General features: G+C 50.5%; 1 protein-coding gene across 2 annotated transcripts in view; it reads right to left on the bottom strand.

The window, feature by feature from the left end:
* Positions 1-1,598: 1,598 nt before the first annotated feature.
* Positions 1,599-22,877, bottom strand: part of TEP1 (telomerase associated protein 1) — a 36,428-nt gene continuing 15,149 nt past the window's right edge. The window contains exons 13-55 of one of the 2 annotated variants that reach the window (XM_074327946.2): positions 22,018-22,186; positions 21,366-21,524; positions 21,108-21,185; positions 20,196-20,326; positions 19,812-19,871; positions 18,765-18,923; positions 17,914-18,090; positions 17,581-17,701; positions 16,877-17,001; positions 16,484-16,597; positions 16,273-16,390; positions 15,946-16,140; positions 15,643-15,818; positions 15,371-15,527; positions 15,080-15,259; positions 14,524-14,616; positions 14,097-14,229; positions 13,793-13,943; positions 13,404-13,537; positions 13,105-13,193; positions 12,716-12,830; positions 12,049-12,289; positions 11,738-11,861; positions 10,730-10,854; positions 10,507-10,606; positions 10,149-10,304; positions 9,791-10,003; positions 9,388-9,541; positions 9,069-9,281; positions 8,282-8,442; positions 7,900-8,013; positions 6,751-6,858; positions 6,253-6,385; positions 6,083-6,159; positions 5,858-5,990; positions 5,594-5,730; positions 5,309-5,433; positions 3,903-4,049; positions 3,656-3,752; positions 2,626-2,731; positions 2,314-2,519; positions 2,083-2,187; positions 1,599-1,834 (exon numbers count right to left, since the gene is read on the bottom strand). In XM_074327946.2, the coding sequence (XP_074184047.2) occupies positions 1,712-1,834; positions 2,083-2,187; positions 2,314-2,519; positions 2,626-2,731; positions 3,656-3,752; positions 3,903-4,049; positions 5,309-5,433; positions 5,594-5,730; positions 5,858-5,990; positions 6,083-6,159; positions 6,253-6,385; positions 6,751-6,858; positions 7,900-8,013; positions 8,282-8,442; positions 9,069-9,281; positions 9,388-9,541; positions 9,791-10,003; positions 10,149-10,304; positions 10,507-10,606; positions 10,730-10,854; positions 11,738-11,861; positions 12,049-12,289; positions 12,716-12,830; positions 13,105-13,193; positions 13,404-13,537; positions 13,793-13,943; positions 14,097-14,229; positions 14,524-14,616; positions 15,080-15,259; positions 15,371-15,527; positions 15,643-15,818; positions 15,946-16,140; positions 16,273-16,390; positions 16,484-16,597; positions 16,877-17,001; positions 17,581-17,701; positions 17,914-18,090; positions 18,765-18,923; positions 19,812-19,871; positions 20,196-20,326; positions 21,108-21,185; positions 21,366-21,524; positions 22,018-22,186 (5,932 nt within the window). In that variant the 3' untranslated portion in view covers positions 1,599-1,711. Of the gene's footprint in view, positions 1,835-2,082; positions 2,188-2,313; positions 2,520-2,625; positions 2,732-3,655; positions 3,753-3,902; positions 4,050-5,308; positions 5,434-5,593; positions 5,731-5,857; positions 5,991-6,082; positions 6,160-6,252; positions 6,386-6,750; positions 6,859-7,899; positions 8,014-8,281; positions 8,443-9,068; positions 9,282-9,387; positions 9,542-9,790; positions 10,004-10,148; positions 10,305-10,506; positions 10,607-10,729; positions 10,855-11,737; positions 11,862-12,048; positions 12,290-12,715; positions 12,831-13,104; positions 13,194-13,403; positions 13,538-13,792; positions 13,944-14,096; positions 14,230-14,523; positions 14,617-15,079; positions 15,260-15,370; positions 15,528-15,642; positions 15,819-15,945; positions 16,141-16,272; positions 16,391-16,483; positions 16,598-16,876; positions 17,002-17,580; positions 17,702-17,913; positions 18,091-18,764; positions 18,924-19,811; positions 19,872-20,195; positions 20,327-21,107; positions 21,186-21,365; positions 21,525-22,017; positions 22,187-22,877 lie in introns of those variants that run through there. The other variant, XR_012494795.2, reaches the window with a different exon arrangement.

Below are 22,877 nucleotides of genomic sequence, written 5' to 3'. Positions count from 1 at the left end.
TATAATTGTGGAACTTGTCCAGACACTGGGAGACACTGAAATTCTGTTTAATGATAAGAACGCAGAAGATGTTTAATGTAAAAACTAAATTGGTTTTCCCTTCAACTCCCTTGGGTACTTGCTTTTACCTAGAGTCCTTTCTTATCTTCACTCATAGCAATTATACTATGACCTGGCTATATATTTATCTCCAAGATAAGAACGACGGAAGAAAACGCTTCAAATGGACCTGGCCAACAAGGCTGAGTCTATGGAGCAAGTTAGCCTTTGCTTCATTTTCTCCAGCCCATTCCTCTAGCTGTAGCTGGGGTGTTTTTATAGAACTTTTCGAGTGTGGAAGACAGACATTTGGGCTTCCTCCTTGGCCCTTGCTTTCAGAGGAGTAAAAGGCAACAGCCTGAGACCAGCAGCTTTCAGGACGATGCCATGCCATGATTCACTGTCGCATTCTGGGTAGGATTATAAATCATAAATTTCAAATTACCTTAACTTGGATTTCTAGTCACAAGGTACCTGTGGAGGGGGTGGTCTGAAAGGTATATTTAAAGCCCTAGCATGAGGCACATGAGAAAACACGGAAGTATGACCTGTGATTAAGACTTATCAGCAGATGGCATTCCTTATGTCTTTATCCTGACTGAGGGAGACCATGAGGCATTGGGAGATAAGGTAAAGTCCCTCAGGTGATTTCTCCATGTACAATCTGGAATCGGGGTGAAGTAAGAACAAAACTCAGTACCCCTCAACTCCCCAAATCCTCAAAACTCACTTCTAGACCAGAGTGAAACGGTACTTCTCTGAGAGAGCCCTACCGACCCAGGACAACATCCTGTAATAGTCTTGATTTATCACATACAAGTCCTTGAATTCTTAGACACAGAAGACCCTTAACCCTTACACAGAAAGGGCTTCAGGTAACGTCCTCTCCCATAAGATAGAATTACAGGAAAATAAGGCTGTAGAACTTTTAAGAGGATTATAGACCTTGGTACGCTGGTCAGTAAGACTATTCCACCTTTCAACTCGTCTTAATCTTTGCGAGCTTCACTTGGAGAGAGACTTGCGATCTCTTCCAAGAATATAAATTACTATATGACTTGTGCTTCTGAGTCAAGTGGCTGCTGCTCTCCAAGTTGTGAAAGCCAGACGACTCCGTCTGCTTTCAGAGCCCTGGCTTCTCGCCTCCCATCTGGGCAGATAGTTCTGAGTAGATGGGGCTGTTTCTGTAAGAGGAAACTCGTGTTGTCCTAGTTCTACCCCCGTTCTTTCTAAATGTCCTGACTTGGGGCACTGTTGGCTCACTGTTCCACCCCTTATTCTTTCTTGACCATGTGAGAGTCTCCAGCTCTCTATGTAAACTAAGTGCTGGCCAATATCACTTTCATCCCTTCTGGCAGGAATGGTATCTTCGGGTCCTGGGCCCAGCAAATGATACAAGATTCCTACAGCCTAGTTTCAATGAATATCTGCTAAACGTCTGGTTACTTTCTTGCAGTTCTAGTAAAAAATAATGTTAAATCAGAAAAGAAACATTATAACATCCATTTTTTTCCTTCTTGGTCCAAACCCACATGAGAACACAGGTAGGGAGGACTGCATTTGAGATTTTCGGACACTTTATTTTTATAATTTCACCGAGACAGTAGCCGCTAGAATCTGCAGGCGTTGCATCTCTAGCACAAATGCCATCTTTGCCCTGAAGAGTGCATCTTCATTCCCAGGACAAAAAGTATACATTGCCTTGTGTGTCTCCCACTGCGAGCTGCAGGTTTGAGTTAGGCCCCAGCCAAGGTTCCAGGCAGCTCACTGCCCCTTCGCACCGGAACAGGCCCAGCTAGAATGGAAACAAAAACGAGGCAGATGAGGCCTACAAGCCTAGGACCTCCTTACTAACTTATTTTTCTCTCACATTAATAATGCCTTTTATTTAGAACATGTTAGTCACATATTATTGCAAAAAGGATAGAAGAAAGTAGAGTTTTGATCTTTTCTACTTTCCTAGCCTAAGTTTGCTCTCTTGTGACAGCCCTTCAGTACGCCTTGTGTGTGTGCATGCACACATACACACACACACACACTTACCAGGTGCATACTGGGTCTCTCCCACAGCTTAACATCTTTGTCTTTTGAAGCTGTCACCAGCAACTCAGGCAGCACATGGAGGGCGGTGACAGAGCCCGAGTGAATCTCAGAGAGGAAGGAGAAATGTATGGTGAGTTTCAGCGGACCCTCCACAGTCAAGAAAGCATCAGTCTGCTAGGGTGAGACCTAGAGCCTCTTCCCCTGTATTTGTGACCCTTCCCTCAAACTCACTTTTCTACGCTGCTGTGTCTTTAGATGTGGATTTGTTGGCCAGCTATGCATGTCACTAAATATAGGTGCGTCTGTCTCTGCAGTTTGGGTTTCAGGCATTTTTACTGTTTTCTGCCAGATGTTTCCTGTAGTCCATTCTCCTTCAAGGGTACATTTGGCTAGGTTCCATAGCATCCCATCAGAGCTGGCACACAAAAATGAAGACTCTGCCATTTGTAGGGCAGAGTTAGAGCCAGGTCTCAGGCACTGAAGGATCCACCATCCTCCTCTAGGTCCCCTCTGGACTCCTTGAGTCCTCCCATCGCCACTCACCAGATTCAGGTTTGGCCTGAGTGACTGATACCAGGGTCCCACTAGGATTCTCTAAGTTCAGATCAAAGTCCAGGCTCTCTTCAAACTCTCCGGATTCCTTTTGCCTCTGTGAAAGGATAGAGCATTTTGTTTAGCCTACTTGTATCCTTGAACCGTGCCCAGACAAAGCAACTTTTCTGCTCTGGATTTTTATTTTTTAACTGTAACCTAGATACAATAAAGTACAGAAATCTTAACTGTGCATCTCCATGGGTTTTTACACATGGATACATCCATATAATCACCAGCCAGATGGAGATGTAGAATAGTTCCATCACCCTGGAAAGTTGCCTACATGTCCTTCCCAGTCATACCAGCACATCGCCACCCCCAGAGCAAACAACATTCTGCCTTCTGTCACTATAAACTCATTTTGCTTGTTCTTGAACTTCATTTAAGTGAATTCATGTAATATGTACTCCTTTGTGTCTGGCTTCTTTAGCCCAACATAATGTCTATGAGATATGCCTGTATTGTTCCAGACATGGCTCATACTCACAGTGGCAAGACAAGAGAAATCGGGATGTGAGGGGTGGGGGTGGGAGTGCAATTAAGAAAACTCCTAGGGGCGCCGGCCACCTCAGTTGGTCAGAGTGTGGTGCTCTTAACAACAAGGTTGCCAGTTCGATCCCCACATGGGCCAGTGTGAGCTGTGCCCTCCACAACTAGATTGAAACAACTACTTGACTTGGAGCTGATGGGTCCTGGAAAAACATTTTAAAAAAATAACAAAACAAAACAAAAAACTCCTAGATTTATGGTTTCCCGTGATTGTTTTTAAGCACTAGAATCCTTTTTTTGTATCAGTGAAATCTTAGAGGGAAACCCAATGTATAATGCTCTTAAGTAGAGCTGCTCCAGTTGAAGGAAGAGAAGGGGATTTGGAACCAACTGCCTTTCCCTCCCTCTTATCCTCCATCATACCCACGAGGTATTAAAATAATGGTTCTGGACAAATGTTTGTTTGAACACACACCCAAACAGGACTTACTAAGACAGAAAGAATTCCAGGGGTCATTGGCTGCAGGACAAACACACCAAACTCCTGGTGGGTAGACAACATTATAGGATGCTCCATATACCGCCTCCTGGTTTATAAGAAAGAAAGAGGATGAGCCCTGGAATACCTCTCTGTAAGACCCCAGGGTTTGTTCTAAGGTAGACCCAACCTCAGGGTAAGCCCTAACCCACTTTTCCTCTTTCTCCTGCCTGGGAGGAAACAGCATTGTGGATCTTACCAGATGACAGAGGGAGCATCCTCTGCGTTCTTCATGTGCAGTAGCTGCATATCCGCGTTGGCCAAGATGAGGGAATGACCATCAGGGGCCAGGCCCACACCTGCCAGGAACCCTAAGTCCTCCTGTAGAACTCGGTTCAGGTGAAGACTGTAGCTCAAAAAAGGCACATGGACAGAGAAAGATCCCACTTTAGTCCACCTCTCTCAGGCTGCTCAGTGCCCCCACGAATTCCTCAGGAGTAAAGTATAAAACCAAATTCTGTTCCTTTCTGTTTTTCTTCCATCAATATTCATCACCACCATCCCCTTACTTGCTCAGGAATCGCTAACATTCTTGTCACTTCCTTCCCTCCTGACCTCCCACTGATCAATAAGCACTGTGGCTCCTACTTGAAACAGTGCCTAAATCTGTATCTCTCCTCCTCATCCCTGTCTTCCCTGGACGATAGCAGCAGCTATAAAGGTGGTCTCCTGAACTTCAGTATCTCTCTACTACTATCCATCTTCCATACTGTGATCCGACTTCTCTTTCTAAAATTCAGATAATTATTCTGCTCAAAATTCTTAGCACTGTGCCCTCTGCAGCCTGGCCCCAGTTTATATTCTCAACCCAATACTCCCCCCAACTCCCACCAAGAACCCCAAAACTTGGTTATATGTACTCAGAATACACCATGTACTCTCATGCCTCCATGCCTTTTGTTAACGTTACTACTTCCTCTTCCTACACATGGCCTTCCCTTACTGGTCCAGAAATCTCCTATGCACCCTTTAAGCCCAACCTCAAATAGCAACCGTAAATTTCACAAATTCTGCAGCCCTAGGAAATGTGTGTGTGTGTGTGTGTGTGTGTGTGTGTGTGTGTATGGTGCCAAAAAAATGTATACACGTTTTAAGGAAAAAACTATTAAAATTATAATAATATATACCAATAACAAAAGATGAATACAAGTCACGTTTGACTTCTGCAGTTCAAGAGGTGCTCAAAGTAGTTACCATCAGCGTCCAGACACTTCTGATTACTGCGAGCTACTGCTTGACCAAAGTGTCCACTTATACACATTTTTTTTGGCACCCCTGGTATATAGACCTTTACTATAGCACTAATCACTCTGAACATTGTTGATGGTTTACTTATATGCACATTCCTCTACTGGGAGCTTTTTAAATTAAAAAATAAATTTCAACCTGGTTCACACTGGCTGGCCCAAAACTTAGCATAAAGTAGGCACTTAATTATTATTTAAATTGACATGACAAAGAGTAGAAAACGGTTTCCCGGAGACTTTTTTCTTTTTTAACCTCCTGTTGACCTACTTCAGAAGTAGAGGTGGAGTGATTTGAGTAAAATCCTGGGTGTAAGGAGACTATTGGTACTATCACATTAACCCAGCTGCCTCATTTCACCTGAAATTTCTGGACGTTGAACCCTTCTGCAGTTCCACTCGCCACTCGCTGATTTTTTCATCAGCACTGACAACAACCAAGGTGTTTGCCGAGTACCAGAGTAGAGCACTGATGCGGCCTGGAGCCTGGTGTATACAACAAGTTCACTTCAGTACTTCCGAGAAACCGGGATTAACCCTCTTTCCTCTCCCAGCCATGTATGCAACCTCCAACCCCAGCACGTACCATTAGATAGAGCCAGAGCAGAATTCACATAGACAAAGAATTGGGGTTGCCCCAACTCACCTGTGCTGTGGCCACAGCCTGAGCCTCCTGCCATAAGGTTAGTTCCCCAGCTTGATTCCCAGACACAGCCAGAGAACCGTCTGGGGCCCAGGCCACAGCAGTGATGGCTGCAGGACTCCTGGGTATATTTGTTTCATCTGGAGAAGAGAGAAGTGAATCATTAGGAGCTGGGATACAGAAGGAGATATCAGGCCACCCTTGACCTTCTTGGTCCCAGTTACAAACCCCTCTTTCCTACCTTGCCTCTCTCCAAACCGCACTCACCTGCTTCCTTAGGTACCTCCCAGAGCCGTATGGAACCATCCTCCGAGGTGGTCAGCAGGAGGCCTGAGGCCTCTGAAACAGCAGCTGCACTGACTGGGCCACTGTGTCCCAGGAGGGTATGTGTCTGAAACACCTAGGAAGGACAGAGATGGGACAATAAGGGGTTGACACACAGAAGGTTATCCCACTATATCTTTTCCACCTCAGTCCTTTCAGTAAACTCACCAAGAGTGGATGCCATAACCGTGTGACCCCATCCAGTCCAACAGTCACCACCAGAAGCTCTGACCCAGGCTGGCCAGCTGTTAAGACATAGATACTGAGTGAGAAGAAGGGGAGAAGCAGGGGAGAAAGAAGAGGCAGTGGGGAAGGGAAGGTGGCCGATGTTTCATCACCTGCACGGGGCTCCAGGGCAGCTGCACAGTGGCTGATGGGTCCTGAGTGAGCAGGGATGCTGGTCAGCTCCACACCCTGATGGTCCCAGACTTTCAAGGTCCCATCCCGGCCCACAGACACTACGTGTTCCTCCTGCTCCAGAGCACAGGATCAGAGAAGAGTTACACTGTGCAGGATATGGGAAGCACAATTCCCATCACAGAGCATTAGGTGTGGGCTGAGAATTAGGGGCTTACTGTCAAAGAGTGTGGAGAACTCGGGACGTGAAGCTGGGGGCTCAGGGCTGCAGTCCTCCCACAAGGTCATGAATCTAAGCTGCTGCGTTTTCATGCTCTCTCTCCCCTCACGCCCACCCTCAGTCTCCACACCCTAATCCAGGCCCAAGCATCTCATTCTTTCTACTTCTTTGCCTTTGGGATTAGCTACCCAATTCATCCAGTCTCCCAAAGCCCCCTTAGCCTCCCAGAGACCCCCGTGAACTCTCCATTGCCTCTCACCACAGCCGCCACGGCGCTCACAGCACTCTGATGACCCAGGAACTGACCCAACCGCTGTCTCGACTCTGGGTTCCACAGCCCCACAGAGCCATCACTGGAGCAGGAGATCTGCAGAGTCAAAGATCAGAGGAGTGGGATTAGCAGCATCCCTCCAGCATTTTTGTGTGTTTATAATGTCGGGTGGAGGGCAGTAAGTCTTGTGATTAAGAGCATGGGCTGTCCTGGGTTCAAATCCTACCTCCACCATTCATTACTTTGTGACTTGGGGCAAGTTCATCTCTTTGAGACTTAGGTTTCTCATCTATTCAACCAGGATAATGACAGTGCACCTATCTGATATGGTTGCTGTGGGGCTGAGGCATCTATACAAAGGACTTAGCCCGCTGCCTGGTACACAGTGAGCACTGAATAAATAGTATCGACTGTCCTTCTTACTAACATAATGTCAATCAACAAACCCAGACAAAGGGGAAAAGTCTATTCAACTGATACTCCTTTCTCATCTCTTTTTAAGAACAACATGGGGATTCTACATTGAAAAACTAGGCTTTGCTAGAGGCTTGGCCCAAGTGACGCTGGGCACTTGAGATGGGGTGGGGGCGGGGCTGGGGTTTAAGGGGAGTCAGAGATGGCTGCAGAGCCTGCTTGTGCAAGCTGGGTGCATTTAAAAACACTCTGAAACCTCGAGCGCATAAGGCAAGACTGATTTTTGCCTCCAGACAAAGAAATCGCAGCAGTACTCCACGGGCAGGAATGGGGCATCCTAAAGCCTTGGGGAGACAGTTCTGTGTTCTTCTGAAGAGCATGAGCTTTCCTATCCTGGCCAGCTGGCCCACAGCCACAACCCGCCCAGATGCATTGAAGACTGCATCACTTACATGGCCTTGGAAATGTTCTTGACTCTATCTGAGCTCAATATCCTTGTCTGTACACTAGAGATAATAGTAGTATCTACTTTGCAGGGTGTTGCAAAGATTAAATAAGGCAATATATGCAAAGAACTTAGTCCAGTGCCTGGCACGTCCTAAGTGCTCAATAAATCATAGCTATTACTATTATAAATGGGGGGTCAGAAAAGGATGAGATGGGGAGTGTCGTCCTCCCCTAGGAAGCCTGCTGAGATTTGCACCACTGCTACCCTTCACTCACCAGTAGGTTGTCTTTGGTCCAAGCACAGCCAGTGACCCAGTCACGGTGACAGGCAGAAAAGGAGCAAGTCAGAACAGGGGCTGTGGGTGTCCTCACATCCCAGCAGAGGAGACTCTGGATAGGTCCCAAAAGATGGAGCAGTTAGGACCACAGAATGGCGGTAGGAACACAAGGGCCATTTCGGGAAAGAAGTTTCAAGGAAAGAGAGTATCAAGGAAGGAAGCGTGGGCAGATCCAGCACAGGTCTGGCAAAGCAAATAGCCAGAGGAAGCAATGGCAATTGGGCCATTCAGGAATCCAGGAACCAGAGGGGCTGTGGGGCCAAGGGGGTCTGGGGCCCAGGGGGAGCAGGGCCCAGGGGTTGTATCCTTCTGTGGCTCACCCGATCCCTTCCTCCAGTGGCCAGGCTGCCCCCATCAGTGCTGAAGCTACAGCAGTTTACAGGGCCCTTATGTCCCAGGAGTTCAGTGCCACAGGGAAAGTCTTCTGCCTTTTGTGGCAGTGTCAGCAACTGCCTTGGCCACAGCCGCACTGTGAAATCCTCTGCATTGGAAAGAGGGAGAGAATAAGAGTCCCTGAAAGGGGAAGGGAGACAGGCCCGGAGGCCAACGACAAAGGCCTTCGTGGGGGCTGAGGGTGAGGTGTGAGGGCAAAGCTCCAAGGGAGGGATGCAGGGAGTTGTAGGCAGTGGACACGGCTGGTCACCATGTGAGTCCACAGGACAGGACGCCAGGCTCTCCCAGAGCCGGCTCTGCAGCTGTCTCCCCCTAACTCCCCACTGCACCTCCAAACCCTCCCCATCTCAAGTGCCCAGGGTCACTTGGACCAAGCCTCCTCCCTAGTGAGGACTAAGGCCACTCTGCATTTTCACCTCCACCTCTCTCTCACCTCCTAAGGGAAACCCATCCCTTTATACAGCAGTCTCCCACTGGGCAGAAAACCAAAGCATCACAGGGATTGCAAAGAGGTCCCAGAATCAGGGTTAGGGAACAAGAAGACACAGTCTAGACTGATTATGCAAAATAAATGCATTTAGAGCACCTTGAAATTGTAAAAACAATTGTATGTGTGTGTCTTTTCATGCACACATATACATATAAATTGAAGAAAGGTATTAGCATATTTAAAAGGAACAATGATTCACAACCCTGCCCAGAGCCCAGTACTACCTGAGGCAGAAGCCAAGAGTTCCTGAGAGGCCGCCAGTCCCAGCACAGGCTTCTGGTATCTGGACAGGAGCCAGAGGGACTGAAGGGAGCTTTCCTTGAGTGCCCAGCCCTGCAGGGACCCATCTTCTGCACCACTCACCAACACCTTAGGGCTTAGCCAGACCAGTGCGGACACTGCCACATCTAGTGCTTGACACAGAGCCCCCTGTGAACCTAGAAAATGAGAGAAATCGAGAGAGGAAAACACTTGGAAAGGGGATCAGAATGGGAGGACCTCCCTCCAAAGGCTCAAACGCCCCATCCCTTCTCCCTTCAGTACCTGAAGAAGTTTCATAGATCCTGATGCCATCTGCTCGGTACCCAACAGCCACCAGATCACCATGTGGACTGAGAGCCACAGAGAGGGCAGGAGAGAGAGAAAGGGAACCTAGGCACCCACGGGGCCGACCCAGAGACCCGGACCACACCTGAACCTGAGGGCCAATAAAAGGGCTTAAAGATATTCCACTTGCACCCCGGAGTTACAACCACCCCATTAAATTCTCCCTCTAGAGACTTTTCTCCTGAGAGCTATCAGTACACACACTCGCACCCCACTCCCGGAAGCTCGCACCAGCCAAGCTCCTCCATAGTCTTCTCAACAAAGGCCTACCCTCACCCAAATATTGCCTGCCTTTGCTACTCACTCCCCATAACCCACCCCAAGCCCTCTGTAACCTGACCTTGCCATCCTCTCCGGCCGTCAGTAACTGGCAGCCAGCACGCAGGAAAAGGGCAGCAGCCACAAAGCCACCATGGGCAGGGAAGGCAGCCAGCCGTGCCCCCTCCTGCCACGCCCACAGCTCCACCATCCTGTCCAGCCGGCCCACAGCCACAACCCGCCCAGTCGCATTGAAGGCCAAAGAACGGACAGAGGCTCCGGGGGCCCCCAGCTCCTACATGGGGAGATAGAAACGGAAATGTCAGGGCCTGCTCTCAACACAAGCCCAAAGTGACACAAAATGTGGATGTGTGTCATTTCCCGCCTTCCACTCACAACCTTCTGTGTTCTTCCCCCAGGGCGACAGAGGACCTTCTCACCTTGGTGACTTTCAGCCCGTCCACCTGGAAGAAGGTGAAGCTGCCGGCCCAGCTGCCTATGGCCATTACCTGCCCCTCTGGGTGGAAAGCAATGCAGTTCAGGGGCTTGGGACAGGTGTGCTGGAAGGCCAGCTGCCCACGGACTGTGTCCCACAGCTGGAGGAGGGAGAAGCGGAAGCATCAGGTGCTGAAGACAGATACCTGAGCACCTTCATCCTAGAGGTCCAGGGACCACCTTGTCCAGTCCCCGCCCACAGCAGGGAAGGTGGTTGGCAGACTCTGCCACACTGACAGAACAACCTCATGGGCTGACCCAGCAGTTGGGGCCATTTTAACTACTACAGCCCCCAGTCATTACCTTTAGGCATCCCCCCAGGCACACGGTAGCCAGCCACCGGCGGTCTGGGCTCAGGCAGCAGCCGGTGATTTCGTACTGGTGAGCCTTGGTCTGGAGCACCCTATCCCAGGGAGACAGCGTCAGGCCCCTGGGGCCTCCTGGCCACAGGCTCCCTCCTCATCCCCCTCCCCTGGGCTTCCCACAAACAGGGAAGGCCATTACTCCGAGACATGGGGACCCTTACCGACAGCCATGCTGCAGGTCCCAGAGCTCCAGGAGCCCGTCAAAGGCAGTAATAAAGAGGGCATTGTCCGAGAGGAATGAACAAGAGGAGACGCCATCGCAGCCACTCACCACAGACTTCTCCTCCTATGAGAGAGGGCAGGAAAGCACGCTCAGGATACTCCTTTGACCCCCCCCTTGTCCAGCCCCTCCAAGCCCCAACCAAAAAGGAGGCCACGACAGGGCTCTACATCCTTTACAGAGGTCTCAAAGCGTGGCCCTCTTTGAACAAGTATTCCTGATGTGGGGCCAAAGTACAAAGCTTTGGTTCCACTCCAGCCCGAGGCCAAGCTCACGTTCAAGTGAAGCCTCGTAATCCAAGTGGTGTCACGTGTTCTCCCCCACTCCAAACCCTATACATGTCCCCAATTCACAGAAGACTTTGATGGGTCTGAGGTGGGAATGACATGACACGCATGCATACGAGTAGTGCATATGGGGGAATGATATGGGTGGGAAGAGGAGAGACCCAACTCTCCGGCCTAATCTACCATTACCCTCCTTTAGCACCCTCTGCTGCAACCATTCCCAGCAATTTACAGGAAACATTCCCCTCCCACGTCTTTGCTCAGGTTCTTTACTGTACCCAGAAGGCCTGCCCTTCTTTATCCTATATCCAGTCACTGTACAACTCACTCAGCTCTAATCTATGGGACATGGTTATGTTTTGGTTTCTTTTTACCTTCTAGACCTTATATTTCAACAAAACTGACCACTTGGTAGGCAAAGACAAGGTCCTAAGCCCTGTGTTCCTTGCAATGCTTAGTACAGTGCCTTGAATGGAAGGTGTGAAGCAAATGTTTGCTGTCTGTGTGACTGATCTTTGGACCAAGCCCTTTTGAGCTGATAAGAGGGAAGTAAAGTTGCTGACTGAAACAGGGTGATGGCAGCTGGACTTGGCTTATCCGGGGCCCCAGGGCAGTCTGTGAGGCTTTTATGAAGGTAAATTGCCCCGCCTTGAGTGTCATACCTGCCAGGTTCTCAGGTCCAACAGGTAAACTGTCCCATTGGCAGTGCCTACAGCAGCTCTTTGCCCACTGGGGGAGAAGGCCACAGCTGTGGGGGATGAGGAAAATGCCAGGGACAGGCTGGAGCTAGAGAAAGAGCAGGAAGAAAGGGAAGAAATGAGGAATGAAGGGAAGGGAGTAAACAAGAATTCATTTCTGCATTTCTGGGCCTGAATCCCCTTCTCCATGATGACTCTGGTCTGTCCTTGATTCTCCAGTTTCAGAAAGGGCTGCAGCCTGCTCTTTGATGATGCTCTGGGGTCAAGGGTCTTACCTCTGCTGGCCCTTCATGGTTTTGGGTTTATTAAGCCACCGTAGCATGCGCTGGAGGTGCCATCGCTGGGCAAGCTGGGGGGCCTGGCGGCAAAGAGGCGAGTCCAGAGGCTGATTGGCTGCCTGCTGGGGCAGGAGCAGGGGGTACTGGCTGAGGACTGGAGCCTGCTGCTTCAGGAAGGTGTGAAAGACAGCAATGTCAGCCTCAGGAAGCTTCTGTTCCTCTTCAGAGACTGAAGAAGCTATGGAAGAAATGGAGGGCGTCATTGGGAGCCAGACTGGACCTCCATGAACCCCAGCACAAAATACAATCACACATGTGTCTAACATGGTAAGTCGCACAGTGTGGCCCTCTGGCCCCGCATCAGGAACACATGTTAAAAGTACACATTTTAGGGCGCACTCTAGACCTAAGCAGCCAGAATCTGGGAACCTAGAGATCTACAGTCTGAACAACTTTCCCAGCTTCTTTTATGCTCACTGACTAAAGTTTGAGAACCTCTGGTCTAAGAGATCTAGGCAAAAGGTCTCCCAAGACTCTTACCTCGTAGCATTTTCAACTTGAAATGGAAATTAGATTGTTCTTTCCATTACATCTCCCTCTGAGCAGGACCCCAGGAACCCCAAATCTTAGAGAAGAGAAGAAGTCACCCAGTGACTCATCTCACCATAGAGGGCATGGGCCTCCAGGAGCCGAGAGATCAGACCCAGTTCCAGGTGTGCGGCCACCACATGGAGACTGGTGAGGAACTCAGCAAGAAGGCCACGGTTTCCGCTCTGGAGCTGGGAGGGCCAGAGTGGATTCATTAGGGGCATGAAGAGGCTGTAAGGAGGGACAGTCTAGTCTGAGACCTGCCTATGCAGCTAGGAGCTAGACCTAAGAGCTGGGACAAAGGACCTAAAGGAGAAGGGCAGGAAAACCAAAAGGAGAAAGGCAGAGAGAGTTTGGGAGGGGTAATGGCAGTGGTGATGGGAGTGGTGGTCAAGGTGGAGAGGGGTCTTAGAACAGCCAAAGCAATTGCTTGGGAGAAGGTGGCTATGGGATGTGGGAACTAACCAGGTGATACGGAAGGTCTCCCAGAGCTTCAGGAGGGCAACTTCGGAAGGTGCCTGAGGCATCAGGGTCACAGGTCTTCCAGAGCTGAGCTGCAGGTGTGGGTCATAGGAACAGACTTGAGATGGGCTCTGCCCTGAAGCACCTCCAAAGATCCCCTCCGTCAGGCTATATATAGTAAGCCATCCACCCACTGGGGTGGCAGGAGATGGGGCCAACCAATGGGGAGCACTAGTAAATGGTCCTGGCCTCCAGGCCCAGCCCCATCCCCAGTGCCCCAAGCTGACTTGGGCTACAATCACCTGCAATGAGGACGTGTGCTGTGCTCTCCAGCCCCGGCCTCTTCCCATAGCGACATTTAGCTGCTGTTCGCAGCGGCCCATCAGGGAGGCAGAGACGGGAGCCAGGCCGCTCCAGGGGGCCCTCCCCCAGCAAACTATCCTCATGTAAGGGAGAGAAGGAAGGAGAAGGGAGGGAGGAGGCCCATCACTGAGCATCCTGGCACAGATATGGGCTCCCATTCCCCACTCAAACAGTGGTTACTTGAGTGGCAGCTATTCAGAGTCTGGGAGACAGGTGTCAGGGGCTACGCCAAGAGAAGCGCGGGGTGAAGAAAGGATCACATAGGGCTCTGGCTAAAATCAGGAAAGACCCAGGAGGTCAGTGGGAACTCAGTTGGGGACACTCGTACCTGCGCAGGCTCTGGATGAGATAGGCAAATGGGCCCATGGGGTAAGGGTCCCCACTGTTACCAGCAGCCACCACTTGTTCCCAGGTCTTGGTCCCCCTGGGAAGTAGCCGCCATGCACTCAGCACTCCATGCACCTGGTCCACAGTCAGACCTGAAAAGGAAGCTCTCTGAGGCCCTCACCAAACCACACAGCCGTCCCTTCCCTAGCACACCTAGCCCCTCCTTGCACCGCTCACTGAAACCCCCGCTGAACCAAGGTCATCCAACCCGAGCCTCTGCCTCCCACCCCACACCAAGCACTGACCACTACGTGTGACCTGAAGTGTGGCCAAGGCCTGGGGAAGGACATCAGGGCCATGCTCTTGCTCAAGCGTGCCCAGGATGTGTTGCAGCAGCAGGGGCACAGTGGCAGGCAGGGTCCGGAGTCTCTCAGACACCTGGGCGAAGAGAGACGGGGCGTCAGTCAATTGGGGGAGAGGGAGAGGTAGCTTGGTTGTAGGGAGAGGAGGGGGCAGCAGGCGAAACCATGGGAAAGGATGAAAAGGAAAGAGAAGCAAGTGGGAGAAAAGTGGGTTTGGAGGCGAGGTGAGGAGGGGGAACTGGGGATCAAAGATGGTAAAAGATGAGGGTGGAAGAAGGCTAAGGATGAGGATGCAAGAAGCTGAACGGAGAGTGGCAGGTGGAATTCGGACTTAGACAATGAGGGGTGGGGGTTGACATCCTCAACAGACCTGCTCATAGAGCGTGAAGAGCCTCAGGTGATCGGTGACCAAGCGTAGATAGAGCGGCAGGGCTGACCCCCGCTTCACCAGCAGCAGCCGCATCTGACAAGATCAGAGGACTCAGCATGGGGACCAGACAGCCTGCCCACAGCCTGCCCTCTGGCCCCTGTCCTCTGGTCCAGCACAAAGCCCACTAGCTCCTCCTCTGCGAGTCCCCAGCAGTGGAAATGGCATCACCTAGGGGCACAGCCATCCCTTCCCTATGCTGCTCTGCCCAGCCAGCCTCTTTTCAAGGAATCCCCTGTGGCTCAGCCTACCCCACCTGATAACCACAGCTTTACTCCTCCCCTCACCTGGATGGGGCCTGGAGGAGCCATTCAGCAGGGGAAAAGGCTAGGTGATATTATAAGGAATCAGTTATCTTATTAACAACGTCCCCTGGCACAGAGTTCCTGAGAAACGAAGGGGCAGCTGGTCTGTGTGGGGCAGCTAGCAGCCTCAGCACCCTGCTCCGTTCAGCTCCCACATTCACCCCACACACCCACCAGCCCTGGCCTCCATCCACCTGGTTGTTAAAAGGGGACTCCTCCAGCCGCTTGCCATACAGAGCCAGCTCTTCTCTCACCAGCCGGGCCCGGGCAGACGGCTCCAGAGGCCCCAGGGCCACCACACGGGCATCCTGGCTCTGTTCAAGGGTCTCCCCAAGGCTGGCGTCACTAGACACACTCAGCACCAGGTGCACCCGCTGTGGTATTTGGGCAAAAGGGTATGGAGGTAGACGGAAAAGGAGAACAATGTTGGAGAGGCCCCTCTCCTCCCTGTGCATCCCGCCCCACCACCTCCTTCTCCCACTCACCGGGGGAAGGGTCCTTGGGATCCAGTCTGAGATCAACTGCCCGTGCTGGTCCACCAACCGGTCAGCCCCATCGATGACCAGCACCAGGGTCTGGCCAGATTGCAGGGACTGAGCAGACTTGGGCAGCAGTCTCTGCTGCAGCTCCCACACCAGGCCCCTGTACGCGGAGGGGAAGGACCGGGGTCAGCAGAGAGGGAGACGCAGGGGTAGCGTGATGCAGGGGTAGCGTCCCGCAGCATCACCAGGGCAGCGCTAATGGTGGGGATACACACCGGTAGGTGCTGGGGAGGGAGCTGGGCTCTTGAAATTGACTACGCAGATAGGCACAAAGGCGTCTGAGCAGGGTAAGGGCAAGACCCTGGTCAGGGCGGGCCCCTGAAAAGTGGAAGAAGACCACGGGGGCCACCTTGGCCCCATTAGGAGCCTGCAGGGCTGACACAAGGGACGCCTGTATAGGAAGGGAAGCGAAAACATGGTCACATTTTACATGCACAAGCTCCCTGTGCCCCACCTCCTCAGCCCTCCTTAGCCCACACAGCCCTCGCTCCCTCCTGCCCAGGCCTCTGAGATTGTACCAGGAAGGCGGTCTTCCCTTGTCCCGGCTGCCCGGTCACGAGGCTCAGTTTCCCTCGGTGCAGCAGCAGCTGCTGCACTGTGTCCTGAAGAAGGCGAGGTCGGGCAGGACTCAGGGGGCTCTGCAGCTGCTGAAAGGTGGCTTGGACCAAGTCATCATCTGGGATGGACATTGGCTGCTCCAGCTGGGCCTCGGGCTGAGGGCACATGGGGCACTGACTATGTTTCCACACTCCTCAGGACCCCAGGCCTAAAACTCAGAGTCCCCACCAAGTTACTTCCCACCCTACCCCCTCTCCACTCCCCTGGCCACCAGCTCTCCTGCTGACCTGTATGTAAAGCTTCTGGATCACACTCCACACATCCTGCAGAACCAACTGCCCAAATTCGTCCAGCCCCGCAACATAGGGCTGGCCAGCTGCCACGCCCCCCCACTCACAGGAGTATCTGTGGGCAGAAGGAGCACAGCAGGGTCAGAGCAGGCCTGGCTCCCCTCACCACGTCTCTCCGTGCAGGGGCTCTCCACCTCCCCCAGCTCACCTGCGACAGGTGATCCCTTTATGTTTGTTCAGGTAGCTCTTCAGTTCTGAGATCCGACGTACAGCCTCTTCAGACTCAGAAATAAAGTCAGGTTTCCAGGCCTCTGGCACAGAGCTGACCACCAAAAACACCCCAAGAGTGATGCTGGACTCAGACCCTAGCATCTCTGTACCCCCAACCACCAGACCTCGCTGTGGTTCCCTGAAATTCCTCAAATGCAGATCTCCCCATTTCAGCTCCAAGGCTGATCTGGTCTACAAAGGCAAGCCCTCTGAGCCCTAGTTCTCTCTTCTAGCTCCCTCTCCCGTACTCTGACTGTGGGGAGAGAAGACATGGCGTCTGGGCTTGTCCGGCCTTCTGGGGAGGCCGAGGCCCGAAGGCCACAGAAGGTACCTGAGGAAGCTGGAGTCCCGGAAGTAGATGAGCGCTTGGGCAGAGGGCTGCAGGCGGAGGCCCCGATTCAGGAACTGCATCACCTCCATCTCTGTCACAGAGCGACCTGAAGGGTACTGCTGGGCCTGAGGAAGAGGGCAGACAGCAGGCAGGTTCAGTCCTACGTCACTCTAACCCCTCCCCTGAAACCTGCCAACACACCAGGGCTCCTTCATCTCTGTAACATGTCTCCCTCCCTCCAGACACAAGCCAATAAAATAGAGCTTACAGCTAACATCTGTTGAATGCCTGTCATGTGTTGAGCGTTTTTTATAGATATCTAATTCTCCTAATAATCGTGCAATGGAGGTGTCACTGTTTCTCTTTAGTATATGGGGAAATTGAGACCAGATTAGCATAAGCTATTTCCCACAATGCTGCACAATGACAGAAGGGAGATCAGAACCCAGATCCATCTGATGGCAAAACCTAAACAGACCTGCCCTCTTAACTCTCGCATCCCTGGTTAACCCAGAGGTACTTCTCAAAGAAATTCCCTCATCTAGGACTTGGCCACTCACAGAACCTTCCACCTAGGTTTCACTTCAAGGGTCAAGGACCTACCTGTATATAGTCCCAGGGTTCTCAACAAACCGTGGCTTCTCCCTAGCCCTGCCCAACATTTGTTTCCTCCCCAGGCCCTGCTCCAACCTTGTTTGCCTTACCCAGCGGAAGTGAGGATGGTCAGGAAGGTTGTAGGTGGGGGGAACGTAGCCATAGCGGGAGCCCAGAATCCCCACAAACAGATGCGAGTTCTCCACCTCCCCGAGGCACACTTCCAGTTGTCTGCAGGCATGGTTATGGGGCGTCATATCAGGGAACACAGGCACAAATGGGGAGCCAGGGCCCTGGCTCACAACTGAGCAGCATGAAGGCAGGCTGTTCTTGTCAGCACCCACTGTCCTCAGCCCTCAGCCTTCCTTGCAGCCCCAAGCCTGCCCGCTCTGTTCCACCCCTCAAGCCCCTCACCCAGCCTCTCTTCTCTGTGGTCCCCACACCTATTCCTACGGGTCTCCTCTTCGGTGACGCCCCAGCGCAGGTCAATGGCGTGAAGGTTGATGCGATGTGGGGCCACTCGGGCCTGCAATGCTGGCAACACGGACCTCAGCAGCAGGTCCCGCTCCCCATGCATGTCCCGGAAAGTGGAGGAAATGAAAAGCCGGACGTTGCGCCATCTGAGGGTAAGTAGAGGGCTGGGCTCAGTCTAGGGATGAGCCCCAGGGATCAGCCCACAACCTAATTCCACAGACAAAGCTGAGATCACCAATTAGCACAGAGCACGAGCCAGGTATAATAGACAGCAGGAGGGTATCCAGCAGGTCTCCAGAGAATAACCTGCCCATAGCCCGAACTACAGAACCCTGGAAATGAAACCCCACTTGCCATTTCTCACGCACCCCTCTTTTGTCAGCTAACAATTACTATGCACTTACTATTCACCCAAGGAAGGCTCCTGACAACACTGTAAGGTAAGCATAATCATTACCTCCATTTTACTGTCCAAGAAACTACAGCTTAAGAAATTAAGCAACTAGCTCAAGGTTCAAGCTACTATTTAGGAAAGCTGAGATGAGAAAACCAGAGACTGTGCTCCTGAGCCCTCTGCCTAAACCCTGGCTGTATGCTGCCTGCCTCACATTCTGAGTCCCGTTTCCCCAGTAGAGAAAGGGGCATGCTCACAATGTGACAATTTCCTGTGTTAGAGAAACCCCTGCCTGGGAAAGTGGAAGCATGCCTCAGTGAGGAGAGCAAGATGTATCTCAACAACTAGAATTTCAGTCACCTGAGTTTCTCCAGGTTTTGACGGCAGCCCCTCCCAATTCACCAAGGCATAGAAACATAGACTGACCCGGGCTGGGAAATCGGAGCCAAGGGGCTTGGAGCATTCTCTTCCAGGGGCCGGAGAGACGGGGACCCTGTCTTTCCTGGTGGCGGTGGAATCTTGAATATTTTGTCCATTTGGCCCACATGTTCTAGAAGACGGGAGGCCCCACGCTCTGCAATGAACCTGACATAAAAGTGACAAAATAAATAAGAGCAGAATACCAGAATCAGAATCAGGAAGGTCTTCCACGGGGGCAGGGGACAAAGATATGGCTAGGTTAGGTCACTCAGTTAACTGGCACTCCTTAAGAAGATGACCATAAGCAGTGAATGTAACTTAAAAATAAACGAGGATGCAGAACCACAGGTATGAAGAAAAAGAACCCAGTTCTAGCCACCCTCTGCTGTGCATGGTTATCATATGCTTTCTGTTGGGCCAGGGGCAGTTGGGGTGGACGAAGGTGTGAAGATTAAGGCCATCCCAGTCTGGGCCCGATCAGCTCTGTACCAGCATGAAAGCTCCCTGGAGAAGGAGGAATGTGTATGAGGCTTCCTAATAGGAGTTGGGGCAATGGATGGCATCCAAAGGAAAGGGCAGGGGAGAAAACATGTAAATGAGAAGGCTAAGCATGGGGGAAAATACAAAGGAAAAAGATTTCTGTAAATTTGGCTGTAAATAAATAAATTTAGCATAGCATTGACTCTGGATCAAGAATGGTGTGAATAGCAGTGATATGACCAACTCTTGAATTGTTCACTTAAAAGTAAACAGTGCAATCTCTCATGTCCCCTTTTCTTCTTTCCTACTAGATGTAATACAAAAATAATGGCTGGAGCTAGAGCAGCCATCTTGAACCATGAGACAGAAGCAGAGTATTTGAAAATGGTGGAGTGATAAGATAGAAAGTGCCTCGGTCTCTGTAACACTGTGTTGCTGTTATGTCCAGACAGCTGTAAAAGAGGAATACTATCTTGCTTTAAAAAAGAAGTAAATGGAGTGGAGACCACAGATAATGCCTGAAAGATGCTCTAACAAAGCCCCCAACCCCTTCAGTAACCATCCTGTACTCACTTCAGTATCCCGTCAGTACAACCTGAAAGTGTCACATCATTGGGATTCAAATCTTGTAATCTGGCAAAGGAAGAAGAAACCACTGCCCATTAGAAACAGTGCTAGGATTGCAGAGTTACTGCCCCCCTAACACCCTAGGAGGGATACCCCACCTCTGTACTTTTAATAGAGTTATGTACTAGGCTAGGGCTGGGATGGACTCTCACAAAGGGGTATGAAATAGGCTGAAGACATCACAGAAGTTTCTAGCACCTGAAGTGCAACAGAAGTACGAGGCAGACATGGGGAGGTGCCTGGTGAGTGGGAGGGTCCCAAGCTTTTGGGTGGATAGAAACTATGGATTACTCTCTTCTGGCACTGGGCAAGGAGTCTGAGCATCCTTACATGCAACCTGTCTTTCTCAGGAGAACACCAACAAAGAGGCACTTGGAATTCACATGCTTCCAGAAAAGCTGTTTAGCCTCATTTATCAGTAGGCTATTCATAGTCTTGCCAAAGAGGATGACCCTGTCCACCTGTAAGATAAAAAGGGGAGGGGCCGAGACCAGGGAACAGAGGGAGAGAAGAGATGCTAAAGAGCTCAGGACATCAAGAGAAAAGATCTCTGAGGGTTGGGGAATTAGGACAATTCTGAGGGAGATGGAAACTGCCTCTCCTGAGAGCACTTAGGACGAGGCAGCCATTACACATGACTTAGATGGAGGGGCATCAAAGCGGAGGTTGGGGTAGAGGCAAGTACTGTGCTGTAGTTGACTCATTCAGGCTCCCAAGAGCTGACTGTCAAATTTTTAGGAATTTCGTGAGCCAGTTGTTAAACATGGCCACTATTAAATATTAAACTGTATAAACTTACAATTAAATAAATTATATTAAAAACAAAGATAATAAATACTCAAAACTCCTCACTTCCTAATTATTTAACAACATTTTAGCATTATCTAGTCCTGATCTTACATCTACTTGATCTGTATTGTGGAAAGACTATATAATGATGTGATATGGTGCATCTCTTCCCAACTCTGCGTTCACTGACATCATGAAATCGGCTTGAAATCAGACATGGAAGGAGCATTTACATCATGGAAACTACCAAATGCTTTTAACTGAGACATTTTCCCAGATTGCTGGTTGTTGAACATTCACTAGCACAGCACTGGGCAGGAGGGTGCAGTCAGCAGGGAGCTGATCTGGGTACTGTACATAGTTTGAAAGGTTAGCTTTGAAAAATGAGATACATCAGTTGTGGAGGAAAATGTGGGGGAGAGGAGGGTTTCTCAGGGACTGGGAAGTACTCACAGGAACTTGTTGGACAGCCAGAGACAGCAAGTACTTCTCAAAAGTACATAGGGGGTCTTCGTACTTTTCATCCAACTCCTAAAGGAAAGAGGCTCATGTTATGTGGTTGCCTGGGAGATAATCAGTAAGTTAACAAACACCATAGTCAGCTTGGGAAATCTTCAGAACTGTGTCTATCCAAGCCTTTCCTGATTCTGCAGACTATTCCCAGGTCTGTGCCCCTTCATTATTTTTGCATGGTGGGGGTGGGTGACTGACCTGGACTTGAGCCTGGAGTTCGATGGCAGTCTTCAAGATGCCTGCTTCTGCCTTAATCACGGCAGTCTTCAGAGCACCTCTGCCACAGAGCAAGAGATCCACGTGCTCTGCCCGCGCAATCATCATTCCAATCAACAGCAGCACATAGTTCATGGGAGGCTGATTGGACAAGCATCAGGGTGAAATAAGTCTCCCCTACTTTCAAATCCACTCTTGCCTATCCAGCCCAGAAGCCCAAATACCCCCACAGTTTGGGGAAAAGTGACAAAATCCCCAGTTAGGATGGGACAGCTTCAGCAGCCCTTAGGAAGAAGCTGCAGGAGAGGGAGGTGGAGAGTGGCCCGAATCCCTGCCCAAATTCAGCACTGAGATGTAGGGAGATAAAATTGAATTATTTTGGTGATGGAAATTTAAAGAAGACTTAGCACCAGCCAAATGTGAAATGCTAATATTATAATCCATGAACAGACTTGAGACCACAGTCTAGGAAACATCCCTAGGGACCAAAGTCTGATACTGGGAAGCAAATCATGTCATTTACTTCAGCTGCTTGCTTGCTTGCACATGCTTGCTTGTGCGAACCAATCTACAAAGAGGATACCGCTCAGGATCCCCAGCATCCTACCAACCTCCCCCTTTTTATTTTTTTTACCCCTTGTGGGTTGCTCTTGGGACACAGCTTGTCTGCATTTGCATCTGTCAGGTAGACCAAGAGGGTGCGGCCTGGCAGTGGGGGCAGGCTGTGCTTCACAGAGAGGTTCACGGCTACCTCCAGCGCCTGTCGATACCGAGCCAGCATCTCACTGTCGTATTTCCACTGTCTGCAGGCAGGAAAGACACAGACAAAAGGGCTCAGGGGCTTCTCTGTTTGCCACTTTAGGGTAGATAGAAAGATGAGAACTTGCCACTCAAGTAGTGAGTGTTCACCCGCCTCCCACACCCTGCCTCCAAGGCCAGTAGAGAAGACTGGGGCAGAGCTCCCCTTGGCCTGAATTCTACAGGCGCCTCCTAATCCATTCTCACAGCAGGAAAGAAGTCATCTGTAGACCCACTCTCTGACACCACTTGCCATGCTTAACACATCAATCCATATTTGCTTCATGAGGTAAAATTTAACTGCTACACATATTTAAATTGTATTTTAAAGAAAAAGTACTACTTCCTTACTCTGAAAACCTGCAATTAACGAGAAAAGAACTGAGCATTCATCCCACCTTTCCAGTACAATCTCTATTACAGGGTAACTAAATAGCTTTAGTTGATGAGAGAGGTTCTTTTTTAGAATTCCAGCTAATAAACATGGGGTATGACAGAAAACCCCCATTCTGCAATTGCTAATGAAACAGTTGGTTCAGGCAAAGATCATCAATGGATGAACCATTCACTGTACAGTGGAGAGATCAAGCTGTCATCCCCAAAGAGCACTAATCAGTCTTATCATCAGTAGGATTGAGACTACCAGACTTGTTGGGCCTTCTGATCCTGTCTCTTATCAGGAAGCAAAAGAGTCTG

Source organism: Rhinolophus sinicus, chromosome 3 (assembly GCF_057876585.1).
Source record: "Rhinolophus sinicus isolate RSI-liver-muscle chromosome 3, RSI-T2T, whole genome shotgun sequence".
NCBI classification, from domain to species: domain Eukaryota; kingdom Metazoa; phylum Chordata; class Mammalia; order Chiroptera; family Rhinolophidae; genus Rhinolophus; species Rhinolophus sinicus.
Note: the sequence above shows the minus strand (reverse complement) of the source record. Positions and strands in the feature narration are given on the sequence as shown.